Genomic DNA, 19,221 nt, shown 5'->3' with positions numbered 1-19,221 from the left:
AACATCTTGGGCTTCAGGGAAACACCACATTGGAATACAAAACTAACTACATACCTACCCACGCAGCACGGATCTGAAGCTCTGAACTTATTTTTTTCGAGTTCTGAACTGATGAACGAGAATTTGTGATGTGATGCTTAAATCTTCGCCATGATTTCAACAAATTAATCCTTGCGTTAAAGTACGAGTCGATCCACACAGCCCATGTTGGATTCGATTGCCAGGTGGTTCGTCTTCGCCTCTGGAGATCTCATGCAGCGCCATGTGCGTATGAGACCCTCGCGAGATTAAAATAAGTCCACGACAGGTGAGCACCCGTCGCCACTTGAGTTTTCCAGCTCTGCAGCTGCCTAAACACTGCTGCCTTGCACAAGCTTCAGAGAGAAATCGACGGCTCAACGAGACCTTCTTGGCAGGCAACCACATGCTGACATGCTGTCTCTCTCACCTCGCCCTCCATCAGCTCTAAAATGTGCTACGCAACACTCTGCATCACCAAACCCCTTGTCTGCTCGCCATTCTCGCAAATCACGAATTAAACGAGAAGACCTGAAACTAGCGTTTGGACCGGGTTCTGGGCCGGGCTCGCTTTCCTCCCTGAACCTGCCTGGGTTTTGGGGCCGGGCTCAGCTCAGCCTGCATTTTCAAGCAATAGTAAAGTAGCCCGGTGAATTGCAAAGTTTGTTGTCTAAGGCCTTTTTTAAGAGAGATTCAGCTTCTCCAAAGGCAGTTTTCAGAGACACAACGTCTAGTAGCTTTTTTAGATAATGATGTATAAATCATATCCCAACCTATACATCCGGACATCCGGAGATGTACTGGCCGATAACATCTAGTTCTGAGTGTCTTTTATTTCAGAAAAAAAGGCAGGTCCAAAAACATGTTCGAGGAACTTCTGCTTCGCCACGGAAAGAGCTGGACGAGAAGCAGTGAACAGGATCTAAGCCGCAAGTATATATTTTTTAGATAATTAGCTAGTAGAAATGAAGATGCGAAATTGTCCAAGACCAATAGCAAGTTAGCAACTACTAATACTAATAAGAGCACTAAGAAAAACTAATACTAGTAAGAAAATGGAGAAACAAATAGCTCAATAGTAGAGCATCATTAACATTCAGATAAGAATCACATGAGAGATTTTTCCAAACCAGGTGGAGCAACAAATAAATCCAAAATCAAGAGAAGAAAATGAAAGAGCAACAAGAACTGCTCATGCACATGCACGTAGGCTAGCTCTCGCGTGTTTGATCTCTCTTCTCAACAATTTCTCACAACAAGCTGGCTGCGGCACCCAGAAGCAGAGCGGCCAAGCTCCACCCGGCGACCCTGGCGCCTCCCGCGGCCGCGCCGGATGGCGGGGTGTCGGTGGCCCCGGCGGGCGCCTGAGCCACAGAGCTGGAGTTCCCATTGGACGGCCTCCTGGTGGGCGCGGGTGGCGCGGACGTCGGCGGCTTGACGCCGAACAGGTCGTTGGGCAGAAGCACCTTGTCGACGGAGTACACCGCGAGCGGCTGGTCCGAGCGCAGCGCGGTACCGAGGTTGGTGGTGACGACGCCGGTGGATATGTTCACCTGGTTGTTGCTGTTGGCGGTGATGTTGAGCGTGTAGGGCCCGTTGGAGCCCGACGCCTGCGTGCGGACCGGGTTGCTGGCCGTCTCGAAGGCCGCCATGGAGTAGAACTGCGAGATGATGTGGTACTGCACAAGGGAAACCTGCTCCTGCCGCGACAGGCCGTTGAGCGTGCCGGTCTTGAGGCTGCTGAAGGCGTTGTCGGTGGGCGCGAACACCGTGTAGCCGTTGAAGGAGTTGTTTAGCTGGCTGTTGAGCTGCGTGTCCTGCTGCGTCGCCTTCATCAGCCGGATGAACGTGTTGTACTGCTGGCCCTTCTCCAGGATCGCCGTCACGTTCGGCGGCCCCTTGGGCGCCGCCGGCCCGGGAGCCTGGCACAGCACCGCCGGCAACGACAGCGCCAGGAACGCCGCCGCAAGCAAGCTTCTTGTGGCCGCCATTGCTCTAGCTGCTAGTTAACTTCTAAGCAGCGATGGATTGACTGGTCCTCGATGAGATGGGAGGTGGTGGTGTTCGCTGCACTACTGTTAGCTAAGCAGGGATCGAGACGATGGCGTTGATGGTGATATATAATAGGTGGAATTTGGATTGATTTTATCGATGCAAATTAGATTTGGACTTGTCAGCATGTGCGAAGGGAACAGTCTGGAAGGAGAGGCCAGTGTTGACCACATGAATCGGCAATATGGGTGATTGATTACGAGCAAATTGCAAGTACGATTCGAGATTGTTTAATTTCTTCTCTGACCTGCAGCATTGTTCAAGATGCAGGCCAGATCGATTTGAACTGTTGAAGCCTTCGAAGTCGTACATGGATTCTGGTGGTACCATGAAACTAATGGGTCGAATTGATGCTCTGGATTTGACCAATGCAGAGAAAATCAGCTTCTGCTATCAATTTCAGGCTCGTCTGTAGCGCCGAAATTTCTCGATCATGCCGAAATGGAACCGTTTGCTGTAGAAGCTCTGCATCTCAAACAGATACTCGGCATGTCTCGAATTCTTTGTGCATCTTTTCTAATCATCCCGTTGCACAGCTTTCAGATGGTTTGCCTTGCCAATGACAAAGTGTAACCCGCGGTGCAGAAACCTTTTCCTAATCGGGGACCGGCAGAAAGAGCAGCTGGCACCGTTTGCTGCTGCACCGCTCTGTGCGTCTCTGCAGTGCAAGCACAGGGATGAATGATTTAGTTAGGTTTAGTGGGATAACAAGATGAGATGATATTTTATTTATATATTTAAGAAAAAGATAATTCTAGATTTTTATTTGGTAGGAGAGATTAAGCGATTCTATTATAGACCTCGGTTTCACCATCATCCTCACATCTTAAGTGGAATGATTGCATTCTAAAAATTTTCTAGTATTCTCTTGTTTAGCATCTAAAAGAATATTTTTCTGTAAAAATTATTTCATCCTACTTCACTCTCGAGTCAAACGTCTAAAAAGTTAGAATAAAATCATCACATACTATCTCACTTTCTAATCAAATACTACTACCTTAGTACGCATGACAACCATACATCCGCCAAGGAAAAGAACCAATCACTGTGCGATGGGATAAGCAGAAAAGATTCGATCTCCTACTTATTGAGTATTCCTCAGGTTATTTCCATTTTTTTGGAAAAAAACATTCCTCAGTTTTGTTTCTGTGAAGTCTGAACGAGAGTAAACCTGATGCACAACTTCGCATAAGATCACAGATTCAGATCATCAGATGCCATTCGTGTTTGCACGACTCCAAAATGTCGCAGAGAGCACGCCGAACTCAACTCAGTTGTACTAGCTGTCGGACAAATTGATTTCGCGCTTCACCAGCAGCATATGCCACAGGTCGTTCTACCGACAAAAACGTGCCTGCCAGCCAACCATAGTTTCTGCTGCGCGCCTAGCACGACGAAGGAAAAGCAGGCGTGCGATTTCCATTAAAATTGTTCGCGCAATATGTGCCATGATCGAGCAGATAATTGTAGGGATTAACATGATGTGGCTGTACTTTACAGCTAATCGGCAGTCATAATTTTTACTATATAAAACACAAGTTAATTCATGTAATTTCTTCCGTTTACTTTCTTTCTATTTAATAAAAACTTCTAAAATTTAAATAATTTATCTATTTTTTGTTGGATATGATCTGAATTATCTCTCTCTAACGTATGATAACTAATGTACCGAGAGAAAAGAGAGAGCCAGACTCACCCACGCATTCCAGGAGCGCAACCAAAGTATAGTTACGGTCTCACCTCGTGCTGCGTAATATAAATAGAAAAGAGAGGTGTAGTGCCAGCTCGACTAGTTGGTGCTAAATTTTGACTCTCTTCCCCACAATCGCATGTACGTCTGATCCTTATGTGTGCAGTGATAGGTGAAGGCCACCATCGCCTTCATCCAGGATCTTGCACCGGCGACCACATGCTCGACTACACCAAGCATTACCACGTTGATGAGTGCATCACCTACTTCAACGAATAGCATCGACTCTTCACCAAGTACACCTACATCCTCCCTATGCCCCAAGACATCACTGATGCCCTAATGGCCTCACCTTCATAAGTTAAGGGTGTTCAACTCCTATAGCTAGGTGTTAACGTGAAAAGTTATTATGCTAAATACTGAGCACTTTATGTGTAATATTTGGCGAGCGGCACCCAAGGGCACCCTGGTCATGGCGCTGCATCGTCAAACATAAGTCATTACCCATACTGTCGGAGGATGAACTCCTGTCGCAGGGATCCCGAGAGACCCCTTTTTAGAGATTCGGCCGGGGGATGATCCTGAATGAGTTCGTCGGAGAAATAAATGGAAGTGGAAATAAATGCAACAGCCGGTGGTGGGGGATGGTCGACCTAGTGCAAAGAGAAATAAATGCACCGGAGTTTAGACAGGTTCGGGCCGCACGGGGGGCGTAATACCCTACTCCTGTATGAACGTAATATCCTTCCTCGAAGGGAATCCCTCAAGAATATATCTGGTTACAAGAATATATTGTCTAACAGAGAGCTTGAGGCTCCCTTTGCTCTAGCTCTGCTCAAGCTTGCTTGCGGTGTTCTTCGGATGATGCCTTTGATCGTCTCGATCTGTCTTCGGATGTTTTCTCGTGTATCTCTGTCGTGCTTCTGCCTTGCTGATCCGATTCGCCCTCCTTCCTGTGTTATCCATCCCTTCCTTTTATATGCTCGCCGACCACGACTTACCCCAAATGGGAAAGAGGGGGCTCAAGTTCCAAGACGCCACGACTGAGAAATGCGTCATCATTCCCTCTGGGCGAAGTGACAGGGGTGGTGAAAAAACGCGACGTGCATCCGACCACCCGTCACTGTGGACGTCCTGACGCCGTTGAGAGGGCCCACCGGGCGGCCACAGAGGCACCCGGCGCGCGCACCCTGTCTTTTTCTTCTGCCAGGGCAGGGTGGCAGGTGGAACGCTTTGATCCTGGCAACCTTATCCCGAGATACCCCGGATGATACGGGGCGGGACCCGTGTAATTAATGGACCCACGCCCCTCTGCCAAAGTATGGCAGGGACTGACACTGCGGCGGGAGCAGTTGGGAATGTCAGGGTGTCAGGATGTCAGGACGCGCATGCCCATTAAATGCGGCATCGGACCTTTGACTGGTTGACACCTCGTCGACGGGCCCTTCAGGGTCGTCGGGGCATCGGGTGTTCTCGCGCGAACCTTCGGAAAACTGAGTGCTCGGGGGCTGCCACGTGCAGCCCCGAGCACTCTCTCCCGAGCCCTTCTGTAGAACCTTCGGGGAACCGAGTGCTCGGGGGCTGCCACGTGCAGCCCCGAGCACTCTCTCCAGAGCCCTTCTGTAGAACCTTCGGGGAACCGAGTGCTTGGGGGCTGTCACGTTCAGCCCCGAGCACTCTCTCCCGAGCTCTTGGCTCTTCGGCCCATCGGGGGACTATGGTACTCGGGGGCGAACGGGCACCTCCCCGAGCATTTTCTTCCCGGTACTTGGACTCTGCGGGTAATCGGGGAACTGGGGTGCTTGGGGACCAGAGGCTGTGGCCCCGAGCACCTTCTCCCGGAACTTAGATTTTCCTCATCCTACAGGAGGGACCTCGCGGGATGGTGACACGTGGCGGATGGCTGGCCTGGTCTCGGGACTCAGGGACCCCCGGTTCCTGATACACCGACACATACTCGGGAGGGACTCGGTCGAAGTGTGGGTAACCGGCGGCTTGTCCTTGGTTGTCAAAATAAAGAACATGAAGCAATCTTATATTTACTAATTGGAGGCTCCTTTTGGTGCCTCCACGTTAATTCTAAAAAAATCCTAGAAATTCTCATAAAAAACAAAACATCCAACCGTCGAATTAATTGATTGGCTAATTGTAACCATAGATCAACAACCAGACGAAACAACATAGAAGATTAAAAAACAAATCATAGAGTTCAGCTCCAAGATTACTTCTTGTCTTACCTTTCCTTCCCTTTTTTGTTGTAGATATCATTTATCCAACAAGATTACATTAGCAAACTCTAACTTAGTTACGTTAACAATCAACACATTTTTCCAAATCAATTATAATCAAACATTACAAAATTAAAACAACAACACACAAACATATTACAGATTATCGTACAAAAATAATATCAAAGAATTTATAATGTATTTCCAAAAAAGTAATATGCGATACGGTGACGACATTAATAATAATAATAATTTCAAAAAAATTAAGAAACAAATAAAAATCAATTTGCATAACACATAAAATGAAAATTATAAATTAGATATATTCATAAATAATAAACATGATTCCAATATTATATACAAAAATTACATTTATATTTTATATTCTAATATTTAAATATAAATAGTTGATGTATCTTAGCATACAACTATTATTAACACAAATATCTACAATTCAGCCGTAAGCTAAATTTCTAACATGTGCAGTCGCGCGGGTTAATGCGCTAGTATAGAAAAAGAGAACTGGATTACAGGAGCTAGGCAAAAGATAAAAGATAATGTAAATTATGTTTGATCAATTGATTGATATCTTTAATCAGCCATGACTCTCTCATATTTAAAGGACAGAATATCTTAGCCGTAAGAGATCAAAACTTCTAATTTAAATCGAACAAGACTTACAAATATGATTCGACTATACCTATTTAATCTCCAAACTTTCTATAATTAACAGATATTTTCTATTTGATTACGTAAAACTCCCATATATCTACCTAAATATGCTTTAATGTAGTTTGTCCTTCTTGGATTTGACCAACTATTCTATCTGTTCAGAGACCAACTGTAGCAACAAACCGTGGTCGTTGATCGTCTGGTCATTGATTGCGACCACTGGTCGTGATCACATAGATATTGTTCACTGGTTGGAAGTTACTGATCACTGTGTAGGAAGTATTTTTCATCTGGTCAAATGTACTGTTCATCGAGTTGTGGTACTGTTCATCTGGTTATTGTATTATTTATTTGGTCATAGTACTGTTCATCTGATCGGCTATTAAGCTAATCATCGCTGCAATGGCCACTATAAATATCAAATCTTGTCATCAACACTATTCCTTTCATGTTGTTTATAGGGATAACCAGTTCTAACACTTTTGTCATCCATTCTTGTCCTCTAGCCTCCCGTTTTGTTACCAGCTATGAAAGACTTATTTTAGTAATCAAAATAAATGAATAAATTAGAAGAAAAATTAGCGAATAATCTTTTTTTTTTCTATTTGAAATTAAACTATAACATCGCTCCTGATGTATTTATTTGACGACGCTCTCACAGGGCATCGACACATTCGTATCTTAAGTTTGCAATTGCTATTACCATATTTAATATTTATAATTTTGTTGTAACGTTGTAGCACTTAGCTAGTGGAGCAGTCCGGAAGGGAGAGTTAATTCGTTTTACCTTTTGGGCAGTCCAGCTGGGGGATTGGCTGTGCTTGCTTGAAAAAGATTGCTTTCGGTTTTTATATTGCTCGATCACGAATCCACGATGGCAAGAATCTCCCCAGCGAATCGAACTGTCCGAAATGCGTGCTCATGACTCATGTGCCCGCACAAGCTTCAGAGAAAGGGAAGAGAAGCCAGGCGTGTTCTTGAGCCCCTGTCCAGTGCCCATAACAAAGGGTCTCCGTTTCCCCCCTTTGATACACCCAACGGCAATATTTGTACGATTTGGTGTGCCTCCAGAAGTAAAAGCTGCTGGCACCGGATCCAAAGCAACTCCATTTCCTCACAAATCAGCGCGAAATTCTACTGGGGCAATGAGATTTCGTGACCATAAACTATCTGTGTCGTTTAGTCTGCTGTCTGCTCGCCTCCAAGACTAAGAGTAACATGTGGACTTTGCTTCTCCCAAGATCTCTTCTTGACCTGCGCAAACTAACCGTAGCAACAATAGAGAACCATTTTGCGTTCTGAACTTGGTCAGAAGCAGCAATTTGATTGTGAGACTTGCAGGTTAACGATGCCAGCATACGACAACGGCAGAAAGTACCCGTTACTTTACAAGCACAAAAATGTGAGTGCAACTCCCGGTGATCTGATATGCATGGTTAAGTGTGCGAACCATTAATTGTTCAGTTGCAACGTAACGATCACTGAACTGCATGGATAAAATAAGATCATGCACGCATACAATTCAATTCGGCCTCTGTGATTATTGAAAATATTTGAAGCTGCTAGCTGCACAATGGGGTAGCTAAAATATCAGTGTAGCATTTGCAACTTGCAAGTTAGTTGACCCATGCAGAGTAGAGCACTTGGCGCCTTGGTGGCTGGCATTCACATGCCAAGTTGCAATAGATTAATTTATATGTTCTGATTATAGTTTCAAAATAGTTTTTCTCACTTGTCACTGAGTTGTACTAAAGGAGTTATTTGATCTCTTTGCTTGAAACTTTAGATGAGCAGTGCAGGCAGTACTAATCAATTGTGCTACTAGCATACTCAATAAAAAAAAAGGAAAATAAATTGCGCTACCAGTACTTCCACTCTTGATCTCATTTTTCTATCAGTTCCGCTGAAGATTTTTTTATTCTTCTATCAGTCCTACTGAAGAAAAAAGAGGTGAGTATCTAGTATAACCTGAAGTCAACAAACATATGGCACTCTTCGTTGGAGTGCTTTTCGTACGCGTGAAGCGGCAGCTAGTTCATCTATCATCAGATTGGTGGCTGCTCTGGCCGGAGTCTTGTGCGTTGTCATGGAGGTATGGTGACACCACAGCATGTTCATCAACAGGAGAAGTTCGATTATTCTAGCTGTGCAGTCCGATCCATATGGCTGCAGGCAATGTCCAGGCTTGCGGCGAGCAGGAGACCAGGCAATCGATCACATGAATGACACGTCAGTTCAGAACGTTCAGATCCAAGCAAGGCTCAGGGTCAGGAGCACATCTAGGCCTGCCTTGTGCTTGCTGCGTGTAGACCGTCCATCCATCAGCGCCGGAATGACTTTCCATTCGTCTGATCAGCACTATCGTTTATTGCCATTTCTAGCTTTCCTAAATTCACTGACTCATCGGAAACAAATTCAGTCAGATCGAATGCGATTCTCGTCCTGTCCTTCGCATGGTCGAACAACATAACTTAGCTCTATGATACTCTGCCTCTCCCCCGCTCTACAAAATTCCCGTGCTCTGCCTGCAGCTTGTAAAAGCTCCCCCGTGCTTACGGGCCTTTGATCAATCAGAATTATTCAGGTGGGCGCTTTGCCCTCCGTCGATTCGTCGAAAGAAAGAATTCATTTCATTTTTAAAACAGATTCAGTTCGAATTTGGACCGATTTTTGAAATTTCTAAAGCGACGCCTGTCCCCCAAACATGCTGTTAGTGTACTTGGTTTAGAAGGCTTTTCCCATCGTGTCTGGGCTAATACACTGACGTGGTTATATATACGTGCATTAGAAAGAAAAAAAGGCGTTCAAATTTCTTAAAGAAATTGCATAGCGTGTTATATAATGTATCTGGATGCAAGTGGTTATCTATCTATTGTATTATTATTTGAGTCTTAAAAGAAGTCACCATATTAGCTTTTAATGTCACAAAATTATCATGTTAGTCGAAAAAGAAAATGGTGCATACTATTATGAACATCTAACAATCTAGATTAAATCAAAAAGTCCATATCAAATACGATTAATAAATAACTAAATTCGAAATTAAAATTTATAGAAATTTAACGGTTCGATTTCCATATGGTTTGGGAAGCAAAATATCTAAATAATTAGTCAATAAAATAAAATAAATAATAATTAAAATTGGGGTTAGGATAGAAAAAAAAGAAAGATCCACCTCAAATATAGTCTTAGAAAAAAATCAAATTATTATAAAAATCAAATAAATAATTAAATATTCATATAAAATATAAATAATAAAAAATATTATGATAAAATATTATCAGGGATGCTAGCCGTGCTATTAATATGAGCTACTTGCTAGTCTCAGAACATATCCAAAGAAAAACTAAATTCTATATTGGGCTCACAGTGAACCAAAGGTATTACAATACCGGCTGATTCGTATCCAGCCCATTGAGAACTTTGTATTCATGGGCCTTTAAAAGGGCCATCGAGTCCATTACTCCAGTTTCCACCCGGCCACCTCTCTCTTTCCCTCCATTCCCTCACAGAGGCGGAAAAAAGGCGCGGGGGTTCCGGCGGAGATCGCCGGAGATGTCGTCGGTGGCCTCGAAGCTCTCCAGAGCCGCCGACGTCTTCTCGTCGGACGCGCAAACCCTCGTCGTGGTAAGCACCGCCCTCCGCCGCCAACCCCTCCCGGTACTAACCCCCCTCTTCGTCGTGCCCGCAAAACCCTAACCCCATTCGAATCCCCAAATCCGCAGGAGATGCGCAAGGCGCTCGGCACCATGAAGTCCCTCGCCGTCGACTACGAGAGGGACGGCAAGTCTGGTCAGGCACGCAAAGCTAATCATTCCCCGTTTGGACCCCCATCTCGCCTCACCTCGAAACCCCTAACCCTCTAACCGCGTGAGCTTTTTCTTCTTTTCAGGTGCAGAAGCTTGAGGAGATGGTGCTGGATATGGTGGCCTCGTATGAGGACTGCGTGGCCCTCACTGAGGCGGTTAGGGCTGTGCCTGAATCGTACCAGCCGTCTGATCAGGTAATGGCGCTGCCAGCCTTTCGAATTGAAGCAATTTGAGGCGTTTGAGTTGGAACAATTTTTGCTAAGGATTTTTTTCCTGTGTTGTCTCGGTACGTTTTCCATTTGAAGCCGACGGATTTCAAGAGGTTGATCGAGACAGAGGTTAATAAGATCAAGGAGGGCTCATCAGCAGCGGGACAGGACCACCCGCTAGTTCGGCAGTTCAGGGAGTCTGTTTGGGTATGTGGTACAGAGTATTGTGTGTTCATGGTCAATGATAAGATCATGCAGGACTATGTACTGTTATTTATATTCCTTGCATTGACTAGGTGCTCAAGTATAATCTAAGATTGGTAGAAAGATGAATTTCAAAATATCAGCTTCCTAGAATGATGTTGTGCTACATTTCGGTAACAATATATGTTTCTGTTTAATTTCAAGACCCTTGACCTTTGGTGGTGTTATGTTATTTTCTGCAGAATGTTCACCATGCAGGTCAACCAATGCCTGGTGAGGAACAGGAGGACATTGTCATGACTAGCACCCAGATGAGCATCTTAAACATTACATGCCCATTAACTGGGAAGCCTGTGATTGAGTTGCCAAATCCAGTGCGCTGGTACGAGAAATTTATTTTGTAATCCTTTGGAATTAATAGTGGGTTCTTCCAACCCAAAAATTCGAAGAATGAGCACCGTGCTATTCAACTTTATAAAAACAACTAAATATTTTGAGCCCTGTGTCATGCTAAAATAGATAGATATTCACATTTTATGTTCAACTGATTAAAATGTAGTGATGTTTTAGGCTCAAGCCACATATTCTACCAGAACTTAGAAATATGTTTCTTAATTACTATATTTTGCATCATGCCCTTTCGGTGACTTACTGAAATCAAGATTTCTTTGGCCTCTTGTACATGGCATGCATGTCATTAGAATGATTTGTTCTCAGTGTTGAAATCCCTGTTGGCACTATTAGTTTGGAATTGTTAATTGAATATCAGTTTTGGAGGCTAGATGTCTGGTGCTACTTGTACAAACTTTTCCTCTAACCCGACTTCGAGGCACAGCCCAAAAGTTATCATTCCCCCTCTGTCGATGAGGTTTGCTTAGATATGGCTATGAGCCATTTTGACTGACCAAACTTCAATTGACGACTACCATTTATTCTCATTAATAAAGGGGATTTCTAATTAGGCATTTTATCTTTAAGCAAATTTCATGAACTGATGATGTTCTCATGTGCAGTGTGGATTGCCGGCACATATATGAAAAGGATCCAATAATGCATTATATAAGGAACAAAAAACCACCAAAGTGTCCTATTGCAGGTATATCATTGCTCTCTGCCCATTCCTTGCTGGTTTCCTTTCACAAGATGCTCACTTCAATTTTTCCTGTTCAATCAGGCTGCCCCAGAGTATTACAAATAGGGAAGGTTGTTTGCGATCCCCTCCTCCGTGTTGAAATTGAAGAGTTGCGCTCGTCAGAGCCTTCTGCTGCGAATGCCACTAACATAGAGGACTTCACCGATCTACCTGATGATGACGAGTGAGGAGCGTCCGGGTTAAGGATGGTGGCAGTCGTTAATTTGTAAGAGGATTGGTTCTAGTATTGTTCAGGATGCACCCTTTGTCTTGTTGAGTGCTGCATCCGATGACCTTGGTATGTTTCATGGCGAATGCAACTCTATGGTGATTAGCGAACAACTATGGCTGTGGACTATATATCTCGTTGTTCTGTGCTCCGTAGCATTTTTTTCATGTATCAAATTGCATTTTGTTCAAATGGGTCGAGGCCAGTCCTGAAGTGGATGAACTCCTGAAGGTATGCCTCTACTTGTTAACAACCTTCTTTCTCTAAGATATACAAAAACTCTTACTAAGAGAAGTCCTGAAGCAAACCCCGATCTATTTTCACTAAATATGCTCTGTCACCTGCATCTCCCTGTTTCCATCGGTGTATGCGCAACGCAACACAGACCGTATATATTTATATCAAATTTTCACTATCGTTATGATCACTTCGCCCCAAATTTCAGGTACCGGGAAGGAAAGAAGAACCACAACTAACGGAGGAAGTCATTGTGCGCTAGAACGGCCGGGTCGCCGGTAGGAGTAGTGTTCCGCTCGGTGGTGATGCGTGGAGCGTCGACGACGGCATCTGGTGGCACGGACGGAGCCGTTCAGCGCCGAAGGAGGCACCGGCTCGTCAGCCCCTATGCCATATCTGCTTGGCCCGCGCCGTTGAGCAATGTGCTGGCCCAGTCCTAACCCACCGATGTCCGGCCTCGGCTTCTCGTCGTCCTCGACCCTCCTTTCCCGCCGAGAAGGCTTCGATCCCGCAACTTCCGAAGAGTTCACAGGGTGCAAGCACGCGCTGCAGATGAATGGAATTTATGGAAATAAAGAGGTGCACCACGTCCAACCTATCGCAATTTTTTTCATGCCCCCTACATTCTTAAGGCAAAAAATTATGGGATTGGCTATCATTCTCGACGTAGGAGTCAGGATTCCGTTGTACAGCTTAGAATAGCACTGCTCTAACAACAAAACTTATCGACGGTGCTAAGCAAGCGCATAGATAATGATGTGATGATATGCACAGCATGAACGAATTCGTAGAATGCTCTAAAAATGATGTCTAGAACAGATAGCAGAAGTGACCAGCTCTCAGATCAATGCTGCGAACGTCATAATACATGTACTGGACTCTGATCAACCAGCCAACATAAGAATAGGCGAAGTAAGATTGGAGCCAATGGAGCAAAGTAACTCCATGCAAATTATGGTCTCGTAATACTTGGAAGTCTAGAACGATGCTAATACATACAAACCCTCTATAAATGGGCTTGTCATAGGATACAACTTAGAAACATACAGTTAAAGTTCATAGCAGCAACAAAGGCTGATAACAAGCAAGGCACATGCCATACTAATAGCTCCAACACTTACAACTAGGATGTAAACTTTGATCGATCCATCCATCTTCATCAGGCCCAATATTTAACCTGAGCCTAACCACACTACACGACAGCTTAGTCCCTGAAAAATATCAAAGCTATAATGAGCACATACAACAGGAAAAGATCAGCTCATATGCTTAGATATGCTGTAAGTATCACTAACATGAAGACGATAGCAGGCCTAGCATTTCTTCACCTCCAGGATAATTTGAAAACAGTAATATATAAAGCTAACAGATCAGATCATCATGTCCATGGTCGAAACGTCAATCACCCTGCCAACAACTGGCCTTTGCTCATGAACCTGCAGGATTTTTTTTTAGTTAAAGAGCAGTTTACCCTAGGATGACATCGAAGTTTCAGACCATAGAACACTTACAGTGGCACAAGTGTTGCCCAGGGATTTCGGCACTTGTTGCTTCAAAGACTGGAACGGAGATGGATAATTAGCATCACCACAATCCGTTTCTTTTCTAGCCGGAACCTTTTCAGTCAAAGAAATGCCAAATATTTTGCAACTATTTGTGCGAACTTCCCTGTTATCTGGTCCATCCTTTCCAATACCAACAATTGAGGGCAATTTCTCAACTGTGACATGTCCATCTACCGCTTGTCCAGAAACATGATGAGGCTGGAGCATCAACATTTGCTCTGTTCTTTGAATACCTTCAGCATGGACAAACATAGCATGTTTAGCACCCTCATACCTATCCAAGTGGCCATGCCCAAATTCAAATTGGGACATCTTTGAATTACCTCGTTGAAACATTAGGACAGATGGTGATGAGGATTGAGATGGAAGCACTGGTGCTGGTGACCCACGAAAATCACATCCATGAATTTGTGCATGCCATTTATCCACCATACTAGGCGCACGAGGACCATCTTGTTGATGAAAACCACCATTTCTCATACACGCATCAACCAGAGTTCCCTGGTAAGGACGAAACACTTCTTGACCTTGCAAGACCTTTTGGAATCTTTGAGACTCCCCAAAGCCAGAGCAATGGTAGGAAAACCCAGAGTTTCCTAGTGGTGTTCTACTAACACCTAATCTTGGAACCCTGGGGATACTGTTACTCACATCATTGGAGCAACTTCGCTCATCAATGTACTGCATATTCCTTGCTTCACATGGCTGAGAAGTAGCAACAGCAGTACTGTCTTGAGTTCTATAACCCAATAATTCTTGACCTTGCAAGACCTTGTGGAATCGGGCAGATTCCGCAAAATCGGGGCAACCACTTCCATCTAACAAAAGGGGAAAAATCCATCAGGAAAAATGAACACATGATTATATTAAGTAAACAGCTCTGGTTGACAAGAAGAACAAACATACGTTGAACCAGGTGGTCTGGATTAACATAGGGAAGACATGGTTTAAGCCGCTTCGAATTTGGTGTAGACAGATGGGATCCTGAAACTGAACTGGTCAGTTCAACCTCCCAAGGAGAAACCCTGTTTTGTCGGCGGAAATCTACATCATCATCCCATCTCACCTGCCAAAATGGCCATCAGCGAAGACAAAACATGAGTGTAAGGTTATCAAGAGGATTTGATTGCCACCAATTCAGAAGCGTCTCAAAGAAGTCTAAGAGAACAAATTTTCTTCACCAACAAAGGGGAGTTGAAGTCAAAGTGCATTTCAACATGCCTAATTCTGGAACATAACAAGCCAAAATAAATCAAGAACTGTTCCGCTTATTAGCTTCCCTATAAATGGAATATGGCTAGCACACTACATGACTTTCAATTAGTTAATGAAAACTAACATGAACTCCTCATGTACTCATTCCGCCAAGACAACCACGGCATGCCAATACCTGTTTTTCTAGATAAGGAAGACTGGTTGAATTTTAGTTATAGCCGAGATATTACCACGTAAATCACTAACTGAAAACTAAAGCAGATGCTGTAAGACATACATTGCTCGAAATATGAGAAAAGACAATGTACCATCAAACATTTCCACTTTGAACCGCGCCATATAGGGTCCGCGTCGCCGATTCCTGTTATTATCCCGGTATATCTGCAGAATAATCTCATATACGTCAACAATACATCATAGAGTTCATAAAAGATCAGTGGAACTGTTGCAGCATACGAACCTTCTTTCTGTAGCATCTTCACTTTCATATCTCATTTTGAACCTCATCCCAGCAGAAAATGGTTGATTGAAGGTCTTCATAAACTTAGAGTAGGGTATGATGAATTCAGACGGACTTAACCTGTCAGTTTGTTTATAGGCAATGACTGAGATCAGGATCAGATTTATTGTTCAAACTAAAGGCAGGGCTTGCAGCAAAGTTTATGGATATTTATGATTCTAAATTTCTACAGTGTGGTTAAGAAGGAAAAAAGGCAAGCAAGCAATACATGGAGAACCAAAAGGAGGTCACTACTTTATTAGTAGATTGAAGGGCCAGAATAAGTAGCCAAAATAATTCCAAAGGTAATAGCAAAGTACTGAGATAAAACCATGTAATAATACATGCTGAGCTACATTTAAACAATTAAAGCAGTGACTATCAGGATGAATTTCAGATCCTCATCAGCTACCAGCAAAAAATTGTTGTGGCACAACTACCATCTCAAACCACAAGACTTGCACCAACATGAGAGTGCGAAAGCATCAACAAATCAACCAACATGTTCTTCGCTACCTGGGGTTATAGTAGATGTGGAACACACTTTTCGTGGCCATAGCATGTGCAACATTAGCCAGTGTACCAAGATTTGAACACTGCTTATAAAGCGCGGGAAAAGCAGATCCAATTTTAAGCTGAGCTGCACGGCGTACTCCAAGTCGTAGCTCCCCATCATCTCCTCTGCAAATTGATCGAGAGTCTTTAGAAAAGAGCAGAAGCAACATGTGATAATTATCTCAGATGTCCACTATCCTACCGCAGAAATAGTACGGCATCCCCTGAGACAAGCTTCTTCTTGTTGACAAACGCACTCCATCCGGTGGTTAAAAGGTGCCTGCGGGGTTGGCCTGCAGCACATTCAGATGTAGATTCATCAGAAATGAAGGACAACATAACTTCACATGTTTGTCATTCACATTCCTTAAACAGAGACCATAACCTCCCAACAAATAAGTATTTTTCCCGAGCTAAAGGGTAAATGTTAATACAGTTACCATAACTTATGAACAACCGTGCAGATATTTGGAGACAAATAAAGAAAGTAGCACGCAAGAAAGCAAATGCAGAGAGCGTTAAACATCGGCACAGTTTGTCCATAGTTCCCGCAGCATATAATCATTATTGATCATACAATGATGAGATAGATATTCCGAAAGGACAAGTGGTCAAGCATAAATGCAAATCCTGGTCCTAGCCTCCTAGGTGAGGAAAGATGAAGCATTTTCAAGTGCTCAATCAGAAACAGAAGTGCAGGTCCCGCGATAGCACTAATCACCAATCGATGAAGCGATGAAGCAACTCGAACTGGAGATGCATGCACTGTTCAGAAGCCTAATGAAGAAACCGGGAGTATGTACAGGGTACATATCTCATTGACCAAAATAGGGTAAAAACATGCGTAGTATAGTTGTTGATGTACCTCGATAGATGTGGCGGAACCTCCACTCGGTGCCGTGCAAATCCTTCGCGACAAGCTCCTGAGACGGCCGCTGCTGACTGTAATCCTGCACCCCCGAAACAAACATGATTCAGCAAAGCAGCTTGCAAGACCAACCCGCTACGAAAAAGGTGAGATTTTTTCAAGCCAATGCAAGCGCACCAGGGGCGGGAAGCAGTCCTCGGCGGCGCGGCGCGGCACGGAGAAGCCGCCGTGCGTGCTGGTGTCGGAGGCCGTGAGCGTCTTGCAGAACATGTGCGGCATCCGCGGGAACCGCTGCTTCACGGTGTCCCCGTCCTCGGCGTCGCCGCCGCAGCTCCCGTCATCCGACACTCCGCGCAGCCGCCTCGCAACCTCCTGCAAGCGTAAGAGACGGGCACGCCAAGAAACAAATCGGACCAAAATCTTTAACCACCGCACGGGAAATCGAATCGAAGCAAATGTTGCGGGTGTACTGTAGCTATCGCGCACCTCGTTCTCGGCGACCAGCGCGAGCTGGGCGTACACCTCGTCCGTGGACGCGTCCGCCTGCAACAAACGCACAGCACAAGCCAATCAGGCTTCACTCGCACTGTAAACACACAGAGACACATTGAGCTCAGAAGCAGCAGGCCGGCGCACGCACATGGAGGGTGACGTCCACCACGCGGCAGAAGACGTGGGGCGGCACAGCGGCGGCGGCGGACAGTGCGCCTCCGCCGCCCGCCGCGGCGTCGCCGAGGTGCTCGAGGTGCCCCTGCGGGAGGTACACCACGACGCTCCCTTTCCGCGGTAGCGGCGCGACGGGGCCGGCGCACGCGTGCCACAGCTCGAGGCACACCGCGCTCGGCGGCCCCGTGGCCCCGGAGCTGGTCCTGCCCTGCTGGGACTGTGAGCAGTTGTTGCCTGCGGCGGGCGCCACCTCCGCCTCCTCCTCGTCCTCCTCCACGGTGTCGTTGAGGTCGATCCCCGTCATCGCGGCGGCGTTGGACGCGAAGCACGAGAATGGAAGCAGCCGGCACCTCACCACGCGGAGCCGAGCGAACCGAGGGAGCGAAGTGATTAATGAGACGGGTGGGGGTGGGGGTGGGGGGTGCAGGGCAACCAGGGTTAGGGGGGCAGCAGCGGAGGGGGCGGTGTGGTGGGGTGACACATCGTGGTTATGGCCATGATGGGGGGTTATGGGGGATTGGGGGGTGAGGCTTCTGGCAGCTTACCTATCGACTACTTAGCTTAGTGAAGGGAGAACCGGAGAAGAGCCGAGCTTGTGACTGTGAGCAAGCAGCAGCAGCAGCAGCAGCCGGGAAAGATGCAGGGTGAGGGGGACGGGTGTGCGTGCTACTAGAAACCAATACTTCTACTTCTTCCCTGGCACCACTGCTATTTCTGGGGAGTAAAAAAAGGGCGAGTGGTGTCATGGTGTTGGGGGTGGGAGGGGGGGGTCAGATGGTAAAGATGGGGATGGTGAAAAGGAGAGCGGAAGAGGCGGGAGACGAGTACATTGATGGCGCAGGGCAGGCAGGCAGGCAGGAGGAGAGAGACGAGGTGGATGGATGCGGACACAGACACACAGCGTAGCAGACTGCTCAGTGCTGCAGCGTACCACACTACCACAGGAGTATGGTAGAGGGAAGAAGTTCTCGTACGGGTATACTACCTCCGCTTAAAAATAACGGATACCTTTGACTTCACTATTTGACATTTGGCCGTTTGTCTTTTAGGTAAATATATATAAAAATCTTTACTATATAAAATACAAATTAATTCTTATATTATATATTTTTTTTACTCCTCTATCATCTAATAAAAGCCTGTAAAATTCAAATAATTTATCTACTTGTGACATCTATACTCGTCCACTAGCTTTTTCGTCCTGTTATCGGCTAGGAATATGATATTGGTTTACTTATGAAAATAAAAAAATCAAAAAAATAAGTAGATAATCCCCTCTTTCTTTTTCAAATCTCATCTAGATTCAAACTACAATATCTCTCCCGACGTATTTGTTCGACGATGCTAATATGATATATCCATATTTTCATACC

The 19,221-nt window shown here is 45.2% G+C and overlaps 3 protein-coding genes across 5 annotated transcripts; 1 reads left to right on the top strand and 2 right to left on the bottom strand.

Moving 5' to 3' along the window:
* Positions 1 to 1,079: 1,079 nt before the first annotated feature.
* LOC133885295 (fasciclin-like arabinogalactan protein 11) lies at positions 1,080 to 2,133 on the bottom strand. Its single transcript, XM_062324986.1, has one exon. The coding sequence runs from the start codon at positions 2,007 to 2,009 to the stop codon at positions 1,269 to 1,271; it is 741 nt and encodes a 246-aa protein (XP_062180970.1). The 5' UTR covers positions 2,010 to 2,133; the 3' UTR covers positions 1,080 to 1,268.
* An 8,008-nt stretch (positions 2,134 to 10,141) lies between these two features.
* LOC133884851 (E3 SUMO-protein ligase MMS21) lies at positions 10,142 to 12,392 on the top strand. Its single transcript, XM_062324428.1, has 7 exons — positions 10,142 to 10,287; positions 10,386 to 10,457; positions 10,553 to 10,663; positions 10,775 to 10,885; positions 11,125 to 11,264; positions 11,896 to 11,978; positions 12,057 to 12,392. Exons 1-7 carry the CDS (start codon positions 10,216 to 10,218, stop codon positions 12,200 to 12,202), a joined length of 735 nt encoding a protein of 244 aa, XP_062180412.1. The 5' UTR covers positions 10,142 to 10,215; the 3' UTR covers positions 12,203 to 12,392.
* Positions 12,393 to 13,378: 986 nt separating this feature from the next.
* On the bottom strand, positions 13,379 to 18,588 carry LOC133884850 (auxin response factor 15-like). 3 transcript variants are annotated; one of them, XM_062324427.1, is made up of 13 exons: positions 17,823 to 18,585; positions 17,669 to 17,725; positions 17,360 to 17,554; positions 17,180 to 17,264; positions 16,517 to 16,607; positions 16,276 to 16,440; positions 15,721 to 15,840; positions 15,569 to 15,641; positions 14,952 to 15,111; positions 14,369 to 14,863; positions 13,992 to 14,278; positions 13,776 to 13,916; positions 13,379 to 13,691 (listed from the first exon to the last, which is right to left on the bottom strand). In XM_062324427.1, the coding sequence occupies exons 1-12, from the start codon at positions 18,150 to 18,152 to the stop codon at positions 13,851 to 13,853; spliced, it is 2,124 nt and encodes a 707-aa protein (XP_062180411.1). In that variant the 5' UTR covers positions 18,153 to 18,585; the 3' UTR covers positions 13,379 to 13,691; positions 13,776 to 13,850. The 3 variants fall into 3 exon arrangements, with proteins under 3 accessions (XP_062180411.1, XP_062180410.1, XP_062180409.1); XM_062324426.1 differs by having other exon boundaries at positions 13,809 to 13,916; positions 13,992 to 14,863; positions 17,823 to 18,588; XM_062324425.1 differs by having other exon boundaries at positions 13,992 to 14,863; positions 17,823 to 18,587.
* Between the last annotated feature and the right edge of the window lie 633 nt (positions 18,589 to 19,221).

The sequence above is a fragment of the Phragmites australis genome, chromosome 11 (assembly GCF_958298935.1).
Source record: "Phragmites australis chromosome 11, lpPhrAust1.1, whole genome shotgun sequence".
In the NCBI taxonomy this organism is placed as follows: Eukaryota; Viridiplantae; Streptophyta; class Magnoliopsida; order Poales; family Poaceae; genus Phragmites; species Phragmites australis.
The sequence above is the reverse complement of the archived record's forward strand: the minus strand, read 5'-3'. Positions and strand labels throughout refer to the sequence as shown.

What these genes read in the sequence shown, in the direction of transcription:
- LOC133884851 (XM_062324428.1), top strand. Translation starts at nt 10,216, where the DNA reads ATGTCGTCGGTGGCCTCGAAGCTCTCCAGAGCCGCCGACGTCTTCTCG. An exon ending in CGTACCAGCCGTCTGATCAG is followed by an intron (nt 10,664 to 10,774) that starts GTAATGGCGCTG and finishes TTCCATTTGAAG; the next exon opens with CCGACGGATTTCAAGAGGTT. An exon ending in AGTTCAGGGAGTCTGTTTGG is followed by an intron (nt 10,886 to 11,124) that starts GTATGTGGTACA and finishes TATTTTCTGCAG; the next exon opens with AATGTTCACCATGCAGGTCA.
- LOC133884850 (XM_062324426.1), bottom strand. Translation starts at nt 18,152, where the DNA reads ATGACGGGGATCGACCTCAACGACACCGTGGAGGAGGACGAGGAGGAG. An exon ending in CGCTGGTCGCCGAGAACGAG is followed by an intron (nt 17,555 to 17,668) that starts GTGCGCGATAGC and finishes TTACGCTTGCAG; the next exon opens with GAGGTTGCGAGGCGGCTGCG. An exon ending in TGGGCAACACTTGTGCCACT is followed by an intron (nt 13,917 to 13,991) that starts GTAAGTGTTCTA and finishes AAAATCCTGCAG; the next exon opens with GTTCATGAGCAAAGGCCAGT.
- LOC133885295 (XM_062324986.1), bottom strand. Translation starts at nt 2,009, where the DNA reads ATGGCGGCCACAAGAAGCTTGCTTGCGGCGGCGTTCCTGGCGCTGTCG.